Source organism: Nanorana parkeri, unplaced genomic scaffold (assembly GCF_000935625.1).
Source record: "Nanorana parkeri isolate BGI_ZX_2015 unplaced genomic scaffold, ASM93562v1 scaffold17, whole genome shotgun sequence".
Taxonomy (NCBI): domain Eukaryota; kingdom Metazoa; phylum Chordata; class Amphibia; order Anura; family Dicroglossidae; genus Nanorana; species Nanorana parkeri.
Window position 1 is genome coordinate 792,864 of NW_017306285.1, and position 21,363 is coordinate 814,226.

The 21,363-nt window shown below is 44.8% G+C and overlaps 1 protein-coding gene across 1 annotated transcript in view; it reads left to right on the plus strand.

Moving 5' to 3' along the window:
* CDH4 (cadherin 4) overlaps positions 1 to 21,363 on the plus strand; it is a 503,915-nt gene that overhangs the window by 392,502 nt on the left and 90,050 nt on the right. Inside the window, exon 4 of the mRNA XM_018560236.1 lies at positions 15,440 to 15,613. Coding sequence (XP_018415738.1) covers positions 15,440 to 15,613 — 174 coding nt within the window. The remainder of the gene's footprint in view (positions 1 to 15,439; positions 15,614 to 21,363) is intronic.

A 21,363-nucleotide genomic window follows, 5' to 3' on the forward strand; every position in this document is an offset into this window, starting at 1 on the left:
GTGGCATTAAAGAGGATGTAATTGTGTCATTTTTCTTTCTCTTTGTATTGGTGTGTTGTCATGATGAGAGGGGAAGTGTGTAAACATTTATATTCCAATGGCTCATTTTTTATCATGGAATCCTTTCTAAGCCCTCAGGGGCAGGGCCCTCCTTACCATCTTGTCTTGAATTGTATTGTGATTGTAATGTCTTCCTTATATTGTAAAGCGCTGCGATATGTATATATCTATATATGCCCCCTCTATATAAATATGTATACAATGTATTGCCAGAAGTATTGGCACGCCGGCCTTTACACGCACAAGAACTTTAATGGCATCCCAGTCTTAGTCTGTAGGGTTCAATATTGAGTTGGCTCCGCCCTTTGCCGCTATAGCAGCTTCAACTCTTCTGGGAAGGCGTCCACAAGGTTTAGGAGTACAGATAGATCGATAGATCGATAGACCAGCAATCATGAGTTGGTTCTGGGTGGAGTTTAAAGCTGTACCAACTGGGAATGGGAAAATTTAGGAAAATTTGCCTGCAGCAAACCTGACTGGCTCTGCTTGCTGACCCTCCCTCTTCCAGCCTGAGCTCTGCTATACAGGGGATTGCTGATACCAGATCATAGCCAGGTTCTTACACTGCTTGTATTTAGAAATACATTTAATGATATGTTAATGGTTACAGATCGGAATTGAATTTATGTCATATAGTGAATACAGATCTGCGTTCATTTGTGTCTTGTATAGTGAATACAGATTTGTGTGTCTGTCTTTACACAGGTTGCTATTGCAGCCACCACTACGCATCGTCCCGTAATTGCTGGTCTGATATGTATTAATCTATCTTCCGATGGGCCTGCGTTATGCATGTATGTGTTGTTTTATTTTGTGATGGCCGCATCACATGTCCTCTGCTGCCATGGAAACCAGAGAGCATCGCCGGCGACAGAACGCTCATTAACCATTTTAAATATACATGATGCTGGCAGGCTCAACACCAAACCATTTTTCAAAGGTGCGAGCGAGGCGGTCTGAGAGAGGCTCTCTGCTTCAGATGTATTGTATAAAGACGCGCCGTAATTATTCTCCGTAAGAGAGCAGATTAGGATTGACATCTCCGAGACAAAAGACATTATTTGTTTCCTAAACTGTAATTTAACCTGTTCACACAGCTGCCCCGACACCGCCGCTGGAATGGGCCGTGCGCCCTTAAAGGAGAACTCCTTCTGTAAAGCCTGACCCCACCTTCATATCAGTGCAGGACAATCTTTGCCCTGCTTTACATTATAATAATAATAATTTATTATTATTATATTATTTTTACACTTTCCCTTTTTTGTGTGCAAAACAATTAACACTTTCATTTATGGAATCCTCTTTGGCCTGATGCTAGGGCACAAGCACAGGATGGGATCACATCATCAGAGGCCACCCAATGACCAAAGAGGAGGCCCGGGAACCTGGAATTGGCGGCAGAGGGGGAGCAAAGATGCATCGCACATCACTGGAGAAGGGCACTCATGTAAGGTAAGTATACCCTCATGTGTAAGTATGCTTTCCATGCGTGCACTTTATGGCAAAACCCCACTCAGCACATCGTAGGTTACTTCGATTTTACCTGACTCAGTCAAGGAAGAAGATGGCGATCATGGAGGATGCCTGAACAAAGATGGTGCCACCTTTATGGAGAGAAAAGCAGCTGAAGGCATTGCCAGGGGGAGTACTGTAACCTCCATAAGAGGTAATAAATGCTTGTAAGTGTTACATTGTAACATTGTTATCATGTATTTACCTAACATGAAACAATATACCCGATGCCGGGTCCAGTTTAAGTGACCCTTACAGCTCAATGGAGGACAGCGTGCAGAGTAAGAAGAGTCTCTACTGTGCAGTGTGTTGTGCTGTATATATGGTGTTCCCCTTTAACATGCCCATAAATTTGCACGGTCCCCCATGTCGCAGCCACCTTTCTTTATGAATGTCTCATATAAGAAATTAAGGTCCTTTCTGTCCCCGTACCCCTAATAACTCACAGGTGTCTCTGCTGCCCCAGTCTGGGCTAGACAGGTTGGCAGCGCTCAGGAATGGACGGCAGCTGGGCAGCCCTGGCACTGATTGAGGGGATGAAGCTCGCAGTCATTTCATACCGGATGATTTTATTCACTAAGCAATATTTAGAAAAAGGCCTGCCGCTGACCCGTCTCCTCATAGCCGTGAAACGGCCGTTGTCGCTTTATTCGAGGCTATTACCTGCTAATTACTTTACGAGACATAAGTGAGACCTTCAGAAAATGGCAGAGTGACCTGGACCAAGCTAATTTGATGGATCACAGAGCAACAATAGCAGGAGAGTGAGCTGGCAGCATGAAGCGGATGGCCTCGGGCACACGAGTGCAATCCAAGAGGACACCGAGCTTCCTCAAGGGCAAGTGTAGGGCAGACAAACGCAGAAGCACAGGAGATTATCGCCAGTTACAGAGCTCAGGGATCTGAGTATTACTCTTGTACTCCTGTCACTGGGAATATCAGGGTGTCTGATTGAAGGGGACAGACAGGAAGGAGCAGCACACCCATGATAAATCTTCATTTTCACTTACACGCGATGTGTTCTACTGTTACGCATTATTATCTGTCCTCATAGCACAACGTCAGTATACTAATAGAAAGGGGGCAAGCCTTATGATAATCCTCTAAGTGCCAGGACTTGTGTGCAGATGTTTACATTTATGTGAAGCCATGCCTTCTTCTCCGTATGCTTCAACTTCTAGGCCCCACCAGCTTTCATGATGCAAACTTTCAGAGTTTTCCTATTAATTCGAAAGATGCAAGCAAATATGGTGACCACGGACACAAAGGGGATGATTTATAAACCTTTGCAAAGTGAACAGCTATGCAAATGAGGTTCACAGCACATTATGGCCACTAGATGGAGCCGAGGACCACAGGAAATTCCTATGCTCCTCAGCTCCATCTAGTGGCCATAGCGAACAATTATCCAAATAGTTAATAAATCACCCCTTAGTTGTTGAGGGCACATGCAGATCTGTATGTGGGGGTCAGTGCACAGTAATATTGGTGTTTTTACTGCAGAGCATAGTAATCAATCAATTCATGACCTTGTTCTTTCACATGGGGCATCCATAGCCCTTCGTAAGCTAAGACCCTGTTGACTTGTCGCTTACATAGGACTTTCTTTCACTCCCAGTGCAGAAATAGAGCAACGAGAACAGGGGCATGCTGGCAGAAAGAAGTGTTGTGAGCCTTGCCCAGTTCTAGACTGCATAGCACCTCCCCTCCTCATCCTCATAGCATTAGAAGGGAGGACTCGGGTAGGGGTGATAACACGGCTTGGGATTTCTGTGTAGCATAGGGAGAGTGCACATGATGTGCTCAGTGAATTTTTGGCAGGTCAACGGGTATTTGCAATACCTGAAGTGTTTATAAAGGGTTAAAACCTGAGATGCTCATGTATTGCAGAGATGTCGTGAATGTTTTTTTTTTTCTCCCAGACAATACATATACATACCTATACATTTCTACTAGCAATGCCTCCTTCCTAGGCAAACATTGCAGAAATGTAGCATTGTAGAAGAGAGAGTGACAGAATATAATTGGGGTCCTGATGTACTTTTAGTAGCTGCAGTGTTTGGTAAAAATCAAACACGTTTCAGGGGTTTGGTCCCCTTCCTCAGGGCTAGAGCACCACATATACAGTGTCAGTGAACAATAAGATCATGATATATACTGTCAGTATCAGGGTATCTAGAGCAGTGGTTCTCAACCTGTGCAACCTCAGGACCCACATTTGTCCTTGGTCATTAAGTCACGGCGCAAGTTGAACCGCACTGGAATGCACGGCATTGCAGTAATGCACGTTCCGGTGTGGGCGATCTAACTGTGGGTGGGAGTTGCGTTTGGGGTGGCATTAAAATGAATGGCAACACACCTCCTGCACCAGTACACGCAGTAGCTGCGATTGCGTGGTACAGTACGTTAATCACACGGGACTGTGTGATTTACTCACTGTCAGACACACACAACCACAGACACAATCTCATACACACTCCAAAAACATTTTAAGATCCACTCGGTCTCCCTCTCTTACCATAATTGAAGTGGATCCACAGCCTCGGGTTCAGTGCGTGCTGCCGTGCTGTGACGGAGTTCCATCCATATGTGCCTTGCCTGTACTGCTCCCTTGTGTGCCTTGTAGTGGAGCCGGGAGGCAGAATGTGACGTCACTCCAGTCCAGGCACCTCTACAGGGCACGAGAGGGAGCTGTAAGCAATGCACATATGGATGGAGCTCCCACTTGGCCATACCCCCAGCCCACCCCACCTCAAGCTGACACTTGGTGCCAAGCAGCATATTTTGAATGACTGCTTGGCGCAATAACTGACATTGCTGCTCTATTGGGAGGCTAAGGAGCCTCTCACCTAGAGCAGTGGAAGGCACGTGGAGAACCACCAGTTAAGAACCATGGATCTAGAGTACAGTATACAATGGTACCAGAATTACCATTACATATTTAGACAACAGACAACACAACAGATATAAGTAAGAGAACATTATTATTATTATAATATAGAATTTATATAGCGCCAACAGTTTTGCGCAGCACTTTACAAAATAAGGAAGCCATTACAATCACAATGCAATTCAAGACAAGATGGCAAGGAGGGCCCTGCCCATGAGGGCTTGCAATCTAAAAGGGAGGGGCCAGTGATACATGAGGAGGTAGCTGTGTGGGGATGATAGTTTGAGAAAGTGATTATTCAGTGGCTAGGTTGAGATAGGATAGGCTTCACTGAAGAGATGAGTCTTAAGTAAAACATGTAAATAGTGATATTGGAGAAGACATGATGGGAACATTGCAGAAACGCGGCTGTGAAAATAGACTCCGCAATGTCCGTGCGCTCTACCTTCTCCGGGAAATCCTTTGTTTTTCTGTCCTTTGTCTGCATCCAACGTGTTTCCTCTTCGACTGAACGCTGTGGCCTCCCAGAGATCATGTAAGCCATTGAAGTGCATTGTGAACGATCATCAAACCTTTACAATCCACAACAACCTTGTGGAGTCCATTGAACAATAATTACCGATCCGCAGATCATTAGCGCTACATGAGTGACCCACTTAAACGGTTATTCAAAAGCAACTCTTCGCTGGCGCCCAACCAGGTACTTACCTGACTAGTAAACTTTCACAAACAGATCATTAACACAGTTATAAACCTGCTAATTATCTCCAGGAAAGAACGGATTTGCAGTTAATTGTTATAGCCCGGGTTAGCACATGTATAACAAATGATTTTGTCACTGTCACAGGCATTATCTCTGCATCAGCGTGTGTGTCAGCTTGTTTGGCATGATAGGAATGCAGAGAGGATGTGTGTTCTAATAGCTCACAGCTCTGAGATGTATATGCAGTAACATTGTGTGCCCAGGCCAAGGCTCATCAATGGAAAGACAGGGCTAATGTATGAAAAATATGCTAACAGGAAGACCATTCAAAACCTTAATTTATTTTTTAGGACAGATGGAATCTGGTTGCATCAGGCATTTTTTTTCAATAGCACACCTACTTGCTTGACTCATGGTCACATTGGGACAGAAATATTACTGTATATGGCCAAAATGATGAAGTCACCCCTCCATATTACTGAGTTCAGGTGCTTACAATTAAAGAGTACTGTTAATTCTACACTATATACGAAGACATTTAGGACAATTGTACCCTTCCAAGCTAGTTTAGGGAAGGTCTTTTATGTTGGAGAATGACTATGCCACTGTGCACAAAGCCAGGCTCCATAAAGACATGGTTTGATGCGGAGGAACTCAAGTGGCCTTCACAGATCCTTGATCTCAACCCTGCTGAACACCATTGTGATAAATTGGAATGATTATTGTGAGCTAGATTTTCTCGTCCAACATCAATACCTGACTTCAACCCTACTGAACACCATTGGGATAAATTGGAATAATTATTGTGAGCTAGATCTTCTCGTCCAACAGTAAATACCTGACCTCAACCCTACTGAACACCATTGGGATAAATTGCAATGATGATTGTGATCTAGAGCTTCTCGTCCAACATCATTACCTGACCTTAACCCTACTGAACACCATTTGGATGATTTGGAATGATGATTATGAACTAGATCTTCTCGTCCAACATCAATACCTGACCTCAACCCTACTGAACCACCATTGGGATGATTTGGAATGATGATTGTGATCTAGATCTTCTCATCCAATATGAATACCTGACCTCAACCCTACTTAACACCTTTTGGGATGAATTGGAACACTGATTTTGAGTCAGGTCCTCTCACCCAACATCAGTACCTAATCTTAGAAATGCTCTTTTGGCTGAATGGGCTCACATTCCTATAGTCACCCTCGAGAATCTTATGCAAAGCATTTCCAGGAGAGTGGAGACTGCTATAGCTGCAAAAAGGGGTGCAACTCCATGTTAATATCCATGGTTTGGGAATGGGAGTTCCAACAAGGTTGTGTAGGTTTGATGGTCTGGTGTCCACAAATATTTGGGCATATAGTGTATGTCAGTAGGTCTTAAATACAAATGGCTTGTATTGCCCCACTGTAGGTTTTCCAACATTCCTACGTTGTATTGCTGGGGCTGTGTACTCTGCCAGTGTGGCAGGCCTGTTATGAATGTATATTTTGAAAATGCATCCAGGAACTGTTCAAATACTGCCGATATCATAGCAGCATCCGTGGAGTCTTAGCTGGCATGATATGTATTATACCTTGGTACTTCTGGCTCTTTTGTTGCTGTTGAAATACATGGTATACGCCACAGTTCTCGTTTTTTTAGCCTGATCTTTTTCCGTGTGGTATGCAATGTAGAACTGTTCTGTTTAATATCAATGTTAGACCGAGACGCAGAGAATCGCATTTCATTACCAGTGGAAAGTCAGCAGGGTGAAATCCAAGCACCTGGCAGCCGCTATTTCCCTGGGACTGGGAGCTGGAGCTACCTGCTCTGAGCTGACGTTAATTATGCCCGTGTGGAGACTGAGGGCCACAGACTTTACTTCATTCCTCAAGCCGCAGCCACTGCTACTGTCTAAACTCAATGTGACCACTCCCAAGCATTGCCCCGTCCTCTCATTTCCACTTAACTAGACTTGACCTAAATAGGACGCCCAAGGCTGCACCCCTTACCCAGGAGACACAGCATAAAACCGTATTACCATAATTAAGATGACTGCCTGCTAACCTGCTACCTGCAATATAGCCACTGATTATGACTTCACATTATTAGTTTCATTTTATGGAGTGAGAAACTGCTGGAGTCTAAAGCTGGTCATAGCAATTGGTGAACGGTCAGAATTTGAGATGTCATTTTCAAGGTGGCAAGAGGCCGGCGCTGGTAACTTTTAGTGGAGAAGAAGATATCTCTCCCGAAGAACCTGCTCATCTTAACCTGACCTAACCCCCAAGCTAACACTCCCTTAGGATTGGATTAACCCAATATAGTGCTCCACTTCCTCACCTACTCACCAAACAAGTTCTTGGGGATGGAAACTACTTTTAACCAGATGTGCGTGTATGGACCAACCATCTCACTGTGTGTTTTACCAAAAAAAAAAAGGACATGGGGATTCCTGTTTAGGCAGTGGGGTAGCACCCAGACATTTCTCACTTTGTATCTCGGAAAAAAATAATAGCCGTTAGAGTAAGTTCTTTACCCTTGTTCCTCAAGAATGCTTGATCAGGGCTGATGGGCGCCAACACATTAGTTTGTCACCCAGTCATTCCAAAAACAGGCAAAGTGGTAGACAGGTCAATGCTCTCCTTAAAAAAAAAAACCTGTGCTTTGCCCATTCAGCAGATTTGCTTTAAAGTTTTTCTACACTCAAGAGCAAAAATTGTTATATATTGAAGCTTACTAGTCTTTAGATGTGGTGGCTGCAATAAGTTTCTTCTTTCAGTCTTTTTTCCTTTATTTTCACCTGCCAGTATCACAGTTCCTGTCCTAGGGTGACAACGCTCCCTCACCATACAATATCTATGGAGGAACAGCATTCTCAGCCTAGGACAGGACTACAGAACACCCCCCTCCCCCCCATACATTAGGGGAGGTGTTCTGTAATCCACAGGGATAACTGGGAACAATTCTGACTGATAAATATGAATGAGTAAATCTACCTGGAAGCAACCCCATTGGAGTGCATGGAGAACGGAGTCAATCTTGTGCTTGATTTCTGGTCATTGTAGGGCTAATAAAGCAAGCTATTGTCAAGCAAAAGGCATGGGAAGTTACCATGGGGGACATGCACCAATGTCAAATTTCATTAAATAAAACTGTATCTCTCCCTACACAGAATTGTCAGCTCTCCCTAAAATCTCCAACACACACAGACAATATGGCTGCTGTGAGCCCACCCTTTTAAAAGACAAATTATCTATTCTTTCAAATGATTGGCTTTTGTGACTCAGCTGGCCAGAGTTAAAGGGTATGCACTGCATTATTGGTTGTGCCTTATACTGGGGGTGAACCTGCAAAGTTTTCAGACCAAAAGGGAGGACATAAGAGACGTACATTGTTAGGGTTTATACACTTAGAGACTGATGCTCATCTTGCGTCAGTCTCTTAATGTGTATGGCCGCCCATATGCTGGACGTACAGACAATTCTCTAGTAAAATCATCCACATGCCCAGCATTTCATTGCTCAAACAGTCACACGGATCAAAGCAGGATACCAATATTTGCTAGAAAATTGATCTGTGATCGGTCAGCAGTAGGCAGCCCATGAAAAGGCAGATTGCAAGTAACAACTGAGAACAATCGCGAAAAAATTATATATTTTTTTTCTCCAAGCCCATGGCCAAGTAAAAAGACTTGGGGCATTTAAAAAGATTGAGGGTTGCTCATTTAATAGGGAAATGTCAACTACAGCAAGCTCTCTGTTATCTGGCATCCACTGGATTTGGTAGATTCCAGATAAATGTAGTTTCTGGTTGCTTGAGAGTCACTATTAAAAATAGGTTTAACTAATGCCATACCCCATACTATACCATAGCATACCATAAACTCTGCATTCACTTCATATTAATATTGAAATGCAGTAATCCGAAGCAAATGAAGACAAATAGGCACACAATCGTTTCCAGGATAATACATGCCGAAGAACGCGGAGTACACAGGGGATTTCTTTTTTCTACGCCTGACTCTCTATGAAGTTGGCATTTAACTACAAGTGTCTATAGCAAGAAAGCTGGTGATACTGGCAACTTTATTGTGGCATGCTGCTCCAATTCTGGTCAAAAAAGGGAAATCAATGGATGAATAAAACAAGTCAACAGGTCTGCAGCTGGGAGAGACGCGGACAATAGATTGCAGTCCGTAAAAAAGAAATTGCGCAACTCTAAAGTCCTTTAGAAAAATGCTCGGTGAGTGCACTGTGACCAGTTGCAGGACCGGCTTTTACACTGTATAGGCCTGTCCCATCTCCATTCCTATAGATGAGAAAAATAAGTCTGCAGAATTAATTGATTTTCCCTCTTTAGAAAGCCCCACCAAATTATACACTGGGAACAATGGGAAATACAAGAATACATCAGCTTTTTTGTTGGTTATCGACAAGGTGGCATCTAAAAAAAAGGATGCACTTCTTTTGTGGTTAACCCTTAGCACCTCGCTCAACCAAGGGGCCATAACAAAGAGCTTCAGGAAATAACTTATAGAACTCAGATATAAAGAAGAGCTGTTCTTGCCCATAGTAACCCAACACATTGTCCTTTTCTGTTTCATAAGGATTCAAAAGGTTTTCAACTTTCATAGAGAATAGGGGGAGAGGGGATCATCTACGAGTGTCTTCAGAATTTTCTATTTTAGATCTACCTGATTGTTGGGAACCTGAATGGCCGCAGTGCTAAGATCTCTCACCAGAATTCCCAGTTCTGCCCCACCGTAGCAGCTATTACACAACTTAAAGCAAAGCTGTGGGTAAAACATTTCTTAACCCTTGCAGTGGGGTGGAAGCTCATTGTTGCCTAGGGTCAAAAATAAAACAAGTTATACTCACCCAATCCTGCAAGCTAGAAAACTTTTACCTGTAGTTGTTCTTTAATGGCGCACACCTGAGACATTGACATATTGTTTAAAGGCCATCTCCAAGATAATCTCTGCACCCTCTAACTGACTGATAGATGAAGCTGTGGTCACCAGAGGCTTTAGTCCCTAGTCTTCTCCCTTTCTTGGTTTCCTTCTGCAGGTTCCATATCACTGCCTGCATGATGTGGATACTTCCTATTGGCTGTCCAGCCACGGGGTCCTCTCTGGGCCAGAAGAGGGGTGACATCATGCTAGGGGGACCTGTGGTCTTAGGCGCATCTGCAGTGCTGGATTGGCAGTTCCCGGTACCTGGAAAAGGCGATGGCGGGGTAACTAGAAGCGGGGGGGCTTAAATGAGTATAACTTGCTTCAACAGGTGAGGAAAATAAGTCCTTGCCATATGGGTTAGAGGGGGGACAAAATTATCTCAAAATGGGCCTTAAAGGGTTTATACAACATAAAATGTTTTGTTTTCAATAGTGTAGGGAATGATTAGAACTCCTATCAAGTTTTGTATTGCTGTTTGTGTCCACAGTGGGGGAGACTCATCCCCTCTTGGTCCTGGTGACCCTTGTCACTGAGGCATTAAATAATGGGAAATCCAAAATGTTACAGTTGTCACCAGAATAGGAGGTGAGACGAAATCTTCCAATGAGGACACTTGTTTTGGCATTGCATACACTTTAAGGTTTAATGGGAGGGACAGAGACACAAACTACTTTGGTTCAACCCACCACTCCCACCCAAAACTGGAATCTTTAATCACAACGAGCCCAGAAAAGCTTGTCATGGGCTTAGTAACCAGCACCTGCAAAATGTTACTGGCTGCCCAAGTTAACTGCTTGCATATTATTATATGTCTTTCTATTAATGTAGCCCTAAATGGTGGTCTGTTATTTATATCCCTGAAACTATCATTCCAATTCTAAATTTAGGTCACTTGCCTTAAGGTCTAGTAGGAGTAGATATGAAGCAGAGTTTGATTTAGCCAGCAGCATATCTACAACACCTTTCATGGCCTACAGAGCTTGGGGCAAGGGAACCCTGGAGCCCATTAGTAATTGGCAAATATACTCCTCAGATGTGTGACCTTCCTTAAATATATTTAATCAGACAAACCCCATAACATTAGGCAAACAGAATGAACAGTTATTGGGCTCCTGAAGTTTCACATATGTTGTCATTTAAAAAAAATAACCAAATGCTAAATCTTAGTCATCAGGCTTGTTAAAATCACAGTTTAATAAACAGATTGTTTGGGAAATGTTCATAAATGTGCGCTGTGCATAAATGTGAATACCAATGAATCACTATGCCAGGCGTGAGCTGGTACATTGTTGGGGGTTGGATCTGTGCAGGGCACGTTCTGGAACTAAGTTGTATTTAGACTACATAACTGATTCAAGAAGACCTGCTCACCTTACAACAGTGTCAGTATGTTCCAAGTCACTGACCAGGAGCAAGGAGCAAGTATGTAAATAAAGTTGTAGTAAAGTCACATGCTTGTTTTAGGTCAGTGACTCATAAATAGCTATTTCCTCTGCTCCTTGGCTCCGTCTAGTGGCCAAATAAATACCTATTTCCCCTGCTCCTTGGCTCCGTCTAGTGGCCAAATAAATACCTATTTCCTCTGCTCCATCTAGTGGCCAAATAAATACCTATTTCCTCTGCTCCTTGGCTCCGTCTAGTGGCCAAATAAATACCTATTTCCTCTGTTCCTTGGCTCCGTCTAGTGGCCAACTAAATACCTATTTCCTCTGCTCCTTGGCTCCGTCTAGTGGCCAAATAAATACCTATTTCCTCTGTTCCTTGGCTCCGTCTAGTGGCCAACTAAATACCTATTTCCTCTGCTCCTTGGCTCCGTCTAGTGGCCAACTAAATACCTATTTCCTCTGCTCCTTGGCTCCGTCTAGTGGCCAACTAAATACCTATTTCCTCTGCTCCTTGGCTCCGTCTAGTGGCCAACTAAATACCTATTTCCTCTGCTGCTTGGCTCAATCTAGTGGCCAAATAAATACCTATTTCCTTGGCTCCGTCTAGTGGCCAAATAAATACCTATTTCCTCTGCTCCTTGGCTCCGTCTAGTGGCCAAATAAATACCTATTTCCTCTGCTCCTTGGCTCCGTCTAGTGGCCAAATAAATACCTATTTCCTCTGCTCCTTGGCTCCGTCTAGTGGCCAAATAAATACCTATTTCCTCTGCTCCTTGGCTCCGTCTAGTGGCCAAATAAATACCTATTTCCTCTGCTCCTTGGCTCCGTCTAGTGGCCAAATAAATACCTATTTCCTCTGCTCCTTGGCTCCGTCTAGTGGCCAAATAAATACCTATTTCCTCTGCTGCTTGGCTCCGTCTAGTGGCCAAATAAATACCTATTTCCTCTGCTCCTTGGCTCCGTCTAGTGGCCAACTAAATACCTATTTCCTCTGCTGCTTGGCTCAATCTAGTGGCCAAATAAATACCTATTTCCCCTGCTCCTTGGCTCCGTCTAGTGGCCAAATAAATACCTATTTCCCCTGCTCCTTGGCTCCGTCTAGTGGCCAAATAAATACCTATTTCCTCTGTTCCTTGGCTCCGTCTAGTGGCCAACTAAATACCTATTTCCTCTGCTGCTTGGCTCAATCTAGTGGCCAAATAAATACCTATTTCCCCTGCTCCTTGGCTCCGTCTAGTGGCCAAATAAATACCTATTTCCTCTGTTCCTTGGCTCCGTCTAGTGGCCAAATAAATACCTATTTCCTCTGCCCCTTGGCTCCGTCTAGTGGCCAAATAAATACCTATTTCCTCTGCTCCTTGGCTCCGTCTAGTGGCCAAATACCTATTTCTTCTGCTCCCCAGCTCCATCAAGTGGCCATAATACAGTATTTACCTGATATTGCATTTGACCTGGAAAGAAAACATGCTAATAACATTACAAATGTTCACAGAGGTTTACATGGTGAATGGCTCTGCTAAACAATTTGTAAATCAACCCCTCAGTTGTTGTAAGAGGCAGGTTAACCAACCACTCTTGCTATATAAACTGACCTTTGAGGCACATGGTTGCCCAAATAAATGTAACAAAATCTGGTCCCCCTGGCTTGAAGCAATAGACACAATAAATATGCCACACTATATACTACTACCCCACAGATTGTATTTATTTCCATGCCGGGCTCCATGGTACATTCAATTGAGACAACATGTTAGAGTATATTGTAAACTCACAGCGTACGGGATTATAGCTGCACTGGAATAGTCTTTAAGTCCTGTAGATGGGGTTCTGCATAGACCGGGGCAGGCAAACTCTGGCCTTCCAGCTGTGGTGATGCTACAAATCCCATCAGGCAACTGCTAGTGGAAGACATGCCTATGGCTGTCAGTGTCTTGCAATGGGATTTGTAGCTCCACAGCAACTGGAGGGCTGGAGTTTGCTTACCCCTGTTTTAGACCGATAATTGTTATATACATTTGTGTAGCGGACTGCTCGATTATATGACAAATCCCATGAGGCATTGCAAGACTCTGGCAGCCACAGGCATGACTCCCAGAGGCAGATGCATTATGGGATTTGTAGTTTCACCACAGCTAGAGGGACGGGGTTTGCCTATCCTTAATATGGACCCATGTGTTTTGGGTGTCATACATGTACTGATTGTATCCACTGAGTCTTCTGTAAACACATATATCTGTTCTGTATTGTTCCTAGTATCCACCCATAACTAAAATATTAGCTGCTTGTATACTGATTATACATGAATCTCCTATGCATGGAATGCTGGTTTCTGATTGGTAGCCTGAAGTCACTTCTACCTCGTGAACAAAAGGAAAACTACCTGTTAAGGTGCTGCAAAGTGCTTTGTTGTCAAAAACTCAAGGGAAAACAGCGCCGCTGCTAAAAGCATTCAAAATTTTATTTTTCGTTTTACTTTGCAATACATTCTTTTCAGATTGAAATGTAAAAGAAAAGTAACAGGAAGTAAAGCGTAGCCACGAAAATATACTCGCAGTGTGCAGTCTAGTGTGTGCAACATCGCAAACCAGCATATGGTGCTGGATGGGTTTGTACCCCTTTGCTGTGCTTTAAAAAGCAGAAAACAGATGGAAAAGAAGTTGGTGCGTCTTCCTGAATCGCTTTCCTTCTGTGTTATTTGGCTGTAATACATAGATATTTATGTACCTGATTCCAAAGAGACGGCTATACCTATCTTTAAAGGACCAGTAATCCTCACATCTTTTTTTATATGTAAGTTATACCAACACCCTACACAGATATGTGTGAAACATCCCTGGAGCTTTTCGGAGTCAGAAAACCGAGATAAGGTTTCCTTTACAGATATTTCCCCATCCACAGCTGACTTACTGTCCAGATTAGAAGGACACCTAGTTTTTTTAATTATTATTGTTATTATTATTGTTATTATTTTTATTATTAATAATATTATTATTATTATTGTTATTATTATTAACTGTTAAAACACCTTTTGCTATAATACTCACGTTCTGTCCGGCGTTGTCCCCGCAGTACTTCTTCTCTGCCACTAGATGCTGCCATTCATCCAGGTTGATGAAGATACGGTAGCTTCATCCAACCCGCTTCCTGTAAGCTCAGGCTATCATGGAACCACCCTTTAGCCAGGGGGACGTGAAGCTGATATTCTGATTTAAAGGGTGTAGCCATTCTGAAGTGATGTAGCAGTTATGAGTGAATACTGTTGGGTTCGGTTATTCACCGGCACTGTGAGATCTTCACACCAGAGGTCTGGGTGCTCCCCCCTCTCTCTGTCACTATTACAAAGTCAAGCAAGCACGGATGGATTCATTGCTCTTGCTGTATTCTCCGGAAAGCTTGAATAAATGGAAGAAGTGTAGAAGCCAGCAGCAAGATTAAACCCGGCAGGTGAGAGGAGCTGGGCATTTCCGTGCAGCAATCTCAAACCCGGTGGGTCGTTCACCTTGCTCTGTTAATTAACATTGCATGAGACTATTAAGAGTGCACACCTGTGCATATTCCCAGTTCTCAGATCTCATTGGTAAACTGACAAGTTCAAGAGTTATAGTGAAGTTAACTGATTGTATATTAAGAATGCTACAATTGATTTGTGCATCTAAGCTTTGATGACACAAAAAGAATCAGACTCAACCTTTTGTTATCTTAATATGGCTGAGGCTATTGATGGGTCCATCAGCAGTGTTAACACATTGTGATGTATGTCCAGCTTTCACGGGGAGTCTTGGGGACTTTGTTCTTTTCTTACAGTTTCATGTGAATGCTTCTCTGTCTTATTGCGCAACGGCCTTACTGTCTTTCTTTCCTCTCTTTTTTTTCTCCTTTTTCCTTTTCCTGTATCAAACCGACATGAACACAAACTCCCCACCGTCATCCTTACCAGCGACTTCTGCCGGTCCGACCATCCGAGAATCCTCCTATCCAGAGCCGAACTCTGCTACCATGGCGACAGCATCGTGTGGCTAATGGCCTGCGGAGACAGAAGAGAGACTGGGTGATTCCTCCGGTCAATGTACCAGAGAATTCGAGGGGCCCATTTCCTGAACAGCTGGTGCGGGTAAGTGTCACCGAACTGCTGGTGTCATGATATAATGTGGGAATGCAGTGTTGTCTGCATTAACCATGGACACGATGCATCAGTATGTTATCACATAATTACATGAGTACACATTGACACTTGGCAGCCGTGTATCTTGCCATGATAATTAAGTTACATTGTTTCACAGATGTCATAGCATGACCCATGCAGAGCAAAGTAAATGGAGCTTCCACAGCTTCTTATTCTAACCTCCACTTATCCACAGCTCCATTTACCACAGGGGCAGGACGTACACAGGGCTTAGGCTCCATTCACACTTGTCATTGGGGCAGATTAGATGATTCTCATGAATTAGATTGTTAGACTCAAGCAAACAGCTGCCAGCACCCACAGCCATTTGCGGCCACTCACATCTAATCGGAGATGCTCCGATTACCTGCGGATGGTCAGCCCTGGGTGCAAATTGTTTGTATCCAGGGGTGATCCACAGCAGTTTGCATATAATCTGGCATGCTGCAATTACCTGCAGATGATCGCTACTGGACGCAAGCTGTTTGTGCCCAGAGATGATTGTCTGCAGGTAATCGCGGCATGCCCAATTATCTTTGAGTGGCCGTGTGTGCTGTCATTGCTTTGTAAGCATTCCCACCCGCAGCTGTTTGCATTCGTGAGATGGTGCAAATCACAAGTGTGAATGGGACCTTAGGATTTTCCCCCCATCCCCATGTGACAGGGACCTGGTGATTGGGTGCTCAGGAGGAAGGGATGTGATTGTATGGGAAGGTATTTAAAGTGGATGTGTTTCTTAAAGGGCCCTGCAAAGGAAGGCTGTTCATACTTGCCTCTCTGACAGGTGCTAATTTGGATCATGAGCTACAGCCACATATCCACACTTATAGGGTGTTAGATGGTTATGTCCCCAGCCATGTGCAATGGGCTCCATCCCATGGCCCCTAGATGGCACGCTAATGGTAGCAGCCCTGGGGCAGATTTCACAATGCACAGAGTGGGAGCAGATATCCCCAGGAGTGTGTCAGATACTGAAGAGTTTTCAGTGGCTGTATACCTTCAGCAAAGTGAGGATCTACATCAGTGGCCCCTGGAGAGGTGAGAATCGACAGTCTTCCTATATATACCAAGGAAGACCAAGTATACGCACTCCAGCGCAATATTCACATCATATATCTCTGTAGGTATGATATGGTGTAGCTACAACCACATAAAGAGGGGTGGCGTGCATGTACAGAGTTACAAATATATCGTTTAATAAAATATATCGCCTCTGTCATAAAGAGTTCACATTTTCCAGCTTAATAAATATACAGTTGTAGAAGAGATCCCCAAATATTCTGTGCACATTCCATTAGGGCAGGGGTAGCCAAACTCTGGCCCTCCAGCTGCGGCGAAACTACAAATCCCATGATGAGTCATGTCTGTGAGAATCTTGCAATGCCTCATGGCATTTGTAGTTCCACCACAGCTGGAGGGCCGGAGTTTGGCTACCCCTGCATTAGGGTATAGAAGGTATCTGGCAGTTGTGGCCCATTCATTTCTCCTACACATTTGCAGTCATGGACAGCACTGGAGATGTGCCATGATGATACCTATAAGGGTCATTCTGAATTTTGGTGTTCAGCAAATATCATTTGTGATGAGGAAAGGCCTTTTTTTTAGATTGATTCTTCAATATGTTTGAACAAGTGACAGGCATTGTTCACACTTGCAGGAGATATTAGTCTGAATAGGAGATGTTAATCTGTTATGTAATTTGACCTCTTTGTAATTTATACGGCCGTCAGTAAGTGGTTAAATCACTTCACTAGATTAGAATCTGCCATGCAGTGCAGTGAGTATACCACCACGGTGCGGAGCCTGCTGTCCCTCTTCTATAAGCTGCAACTACTGAAGAGTGTACAAAGGCGGCCTCTAGTGGCTGTTATCAGGTACAGCACATTACTTGGCAGAAAATGCGACGTGTGTGTTGGGTTAAAGCATGGATGAGTAGGTTAGAAAAGGATGAGTTCCCAAGGGACTAGGCCTTACATTTTCCTTTCTGCAGGTGCATGAGGAGAAAAGACATCCCACTTTCTGACATACTAATACCACAATTCTTAAAGGGTCCCCAAAGAGGTAGCAGGTTGTCTCATAAATCAGCTACATAGGAGGTGGGCCTCACCCTTCCAAAATGCTGAAATAACAGAGAACATTGTAAAACGGAGCACACATTGAATAATAAGTAGAGCTGCTGCCCACAGCAACCAATCAGCTACGTTTGACTATTAAAACAAGCAATCTGCTTGGTTGCACTGAGCGGCAGCTCCTGGCCTTCAATTCTTTCAGCTACCACTCTGTTCAGGCATCTGGAGTGCAGTTCAAGTCTCAGGATCCGTTATGGACTTCCCATGTTACAGCACTGATTGGCCCAGCACTGTCACATGGAGCCAGTAACACGCACTTCCATACCTGAAAGCAAACCTTGCATGGGCAAAGCACAAGCATACCCCCAACTTTCTGAGACGGGAAAGAGGAACACATTGGAGCACAAAGTATGTAGGCAAAGTCATACACACCATACAGCATGATGATGAGAATAGGGTGGTGCTTGCAGTGACAGCGATGGATGGCACCTGGCAGGATCTCTATGTAAAAGGAAAAGTCACCAGCACTCTGAATGCACAGGGTGCCTTCCTCAATCCGATATAGTGACTAAGCACTGGATGAAGGGAACACATTGAATAATTGAAAGGTTACATCAAAGGCTTAGTGCACTAAAACACTTTTGACATTTGAATAATATATTTGTTATAGCTGTCTGTACATGGAGAGGGGACAACTGAGGAAGAAAGAGAGACAGAGGGATTTGGTTCCAAAATAGGGACAATCCCTCCAAACCAAAGACAGTCCCTCCAAACCAGAGATAGTCCCTCCAAACCAGAGACAGTCCCTCCAAACCAGAGACCGTCCCTCCAAACTAGTGACGGTGCCTCCAAAGCAGAGACGGTCCCTCCAAGCCAGAGACGGTCCCTCCAAAGCAGAGACAGCCCCTCCAAACCAGAGACAGTCCCACCAAACCAGAGACAGTCCCTCCAAGCAGAGACGGTGCCTCCAAACCAGAGACAGTCCCTCCAAACCAGAGACAGTCCCTCCAAACCAGAGACGGTGCCTCCAAACCAGAGACAGTTCCTCCAATCCAGAGACGTTCCCCCAAAACCAGAGACAGTCCCTCCAAACCAGAGACAGTCCCTCCAAACCAGAGACAGTGCCCCCAAACCAGAGACAGCGCCTCCAATCCAGAGACAGCTCCTCCAATACAGAGACGGTGCCTCCAAAGCAGAGACGGTGCCTCCAAAGCAGAGATGGTGCCTTCATACCAGGGACACTTGCACATGATGGGTTCAGGGCAGATTCAAACAGAATTTGCTTTTACTCATAAACTGATGCTGCTGTGGAGTAATCTGTGATTGGAGTGTGAGGTTGCACTGTCTGTTCAAATCGCTGACATTCATATAGACTGCCATATACCACAAAGTCATTCTGGTAGGTTAGGTGGCTCCTGTCTAAATTGGCCCTGTATGTAAGCATGTGAAATAGAGTGTAAGCTTGAGAGCAGGGACCAGGGGCGGACTGGGCCGGGAGGCAGGGTGGCAATTGCCCCCCGGGCCTCTGTGCTGCCTCTTAAAACGGCTGCTGCCCGCGGCCGTCAGGGGGCCCGTCACTGGCCCCGCTAATAGAATTTTACGGTCGCCGGTGCAGTGGCTCCCTCCGCCGCCACTTAGATGCGGCTCTGTACACGGCGGCTGATCGCTCCTCTAGGCTGACCTCTGGAGGCCCCCGCAGACGGTCCTCTAAAGTGCCTGATTAGATCCAGCCAGCGCAGATCGCATCGGTATGCGATCCGGGCTGGCTGGATCAGGCACTGTACTCTACCGCGTCTCTTCCAGGTGCACATACCATGAAGAAAGGCGGTCATGAAAACAGCTGATTCGGATGACTAGGCCCCACTGGAAGTGACACAGTCGAGAAAATGTATAGGATCGAGAAAAATTATAGAACACTGACACTGTCCGGCCCCTCCCACTAACCTCCCACTCTCCTCCCACAGCTCACAGCCCAGAAGCATGGACAGCCAGCGGCGGTCTACAGTGGGTGAGAGTGCCTAAGTACCAGACATGGAGCGGAGTAAGGCCAGAACCATGTAGGGAGCCCAGTGGGAGGAGAGCACCATCCCCCAGCCAATCACCCCTTTCATGAACTTACTAGGAGTCCTCACATCAGCCGACCTTTCACTACTCTTACACGGAAGGCAAAAGTGGCAGACAGGGGCGGGGAGAAGGCGGGGAAGAGGCAGGGCGGGAGGGGGGCCAAGTTGCTGCACCATGGGCCTCTGGGTTGTACTTGCCCCCTGGGCTAAAAGTTGCCAGTCAGCCCCTGGCAGGGACTGATGTGTATGTGTGGTATATGTAAATTGACATAAATATAGACTTGTCATAAGCTGCATAGAACCAGAGTTCTGGCTCCGATCGCACCTATGCGGCATGATGGCCCAGCTATTTTTACATTGCAACTTTAATCCAGATGCCGTCAGGCTAAGAAAAAGCATGCTACGGCACATTGTGTGCGTGAACTGCTGCATGACGAAGTGACCTTTTTTTGTATTAATGGTCTTTTGATGTGATACACACAAGGAGGCAGAGCCAAGCTTGCATGTCCAGCCTGCCCCAGACACTGCACGCTGAATTCCATCCATTACATGCACTAAGTGTTGTAATGACGCCGAGTGGCGTAGAGTTATCCAGCCGTTATCGTAGCGCACTGATCGCCATCAACAGCCGTTAAGAGAAGTGTTACGGATGTGTGCATTATCTCAGCGGCCTGTCCCACCTGTTGGCGCCTGGACCCCCTGCCGATAGCAGGAAGGTATTAAGCTCCTGCCTATGGCAGCCACCTGCCGCTTCTTAACTGTGATGTTTTTCTGGACTGCGCCTATTTGTCACAGTCCTCGTCAGGTCTGTGACCCACATCTGGCTCCATGCTGCGAGGTCAGGAAGAAGAGCGCAGTGTGAGGCCACATTTAATCAGTTCACAGGCTGCTCCTTAATGGCCTGGAAAGGGAGCAAGACAGCGAAATGTGTCTGTACGGCTTCATCTCATCTTCAACCTGGATAGCAGAGACGGACACACAGGAGCAGAGGAGAGGCGGGAGGGGGGGAGAAGCTGTACGTCCTGTGGTCATGCAGACGCTGCTTAGGTCTGTGCCATTTTAAGAACATTTTATGGGACCCCTTTCTTACTCAGCTGGTGTTATCACAATATTGAATTGTGCTTTATGCTGCTTTCATCCTTTTTTTGGATTGAAATACATTTTATTCCTCACTTTAAATGCTGCTTGTATTATAGAAACCATCTCCCCGTGTCCCTGTTTTATATCTATCACTCAGGACTTTGATAAGGTGAATCCTTTTTTTTTTTTTTACATTATAGAGGATGCAGCAGGAGAAGGGAGACTCTGAATCAAACCGGGGGAAATCCAATGGGGAGAGCTCGCTGATAAAAGCATTCAGTGGGCTATTCTGTCCAGCGACATCCACCCAGGACTAAAATCTCTATTACTAATCATTACGTTCTTGTTAAAAGATGATTTCTATATATAGTATGTGCTTAGGAGTGTCAAGTACAGACTTCCAATTTATTCAAAATCTTTATTTGTTAGGAACAACAGGTACAGCCAACACGTTTCAGGGGAAAGGATGCCCCCCCCCCCCCATACT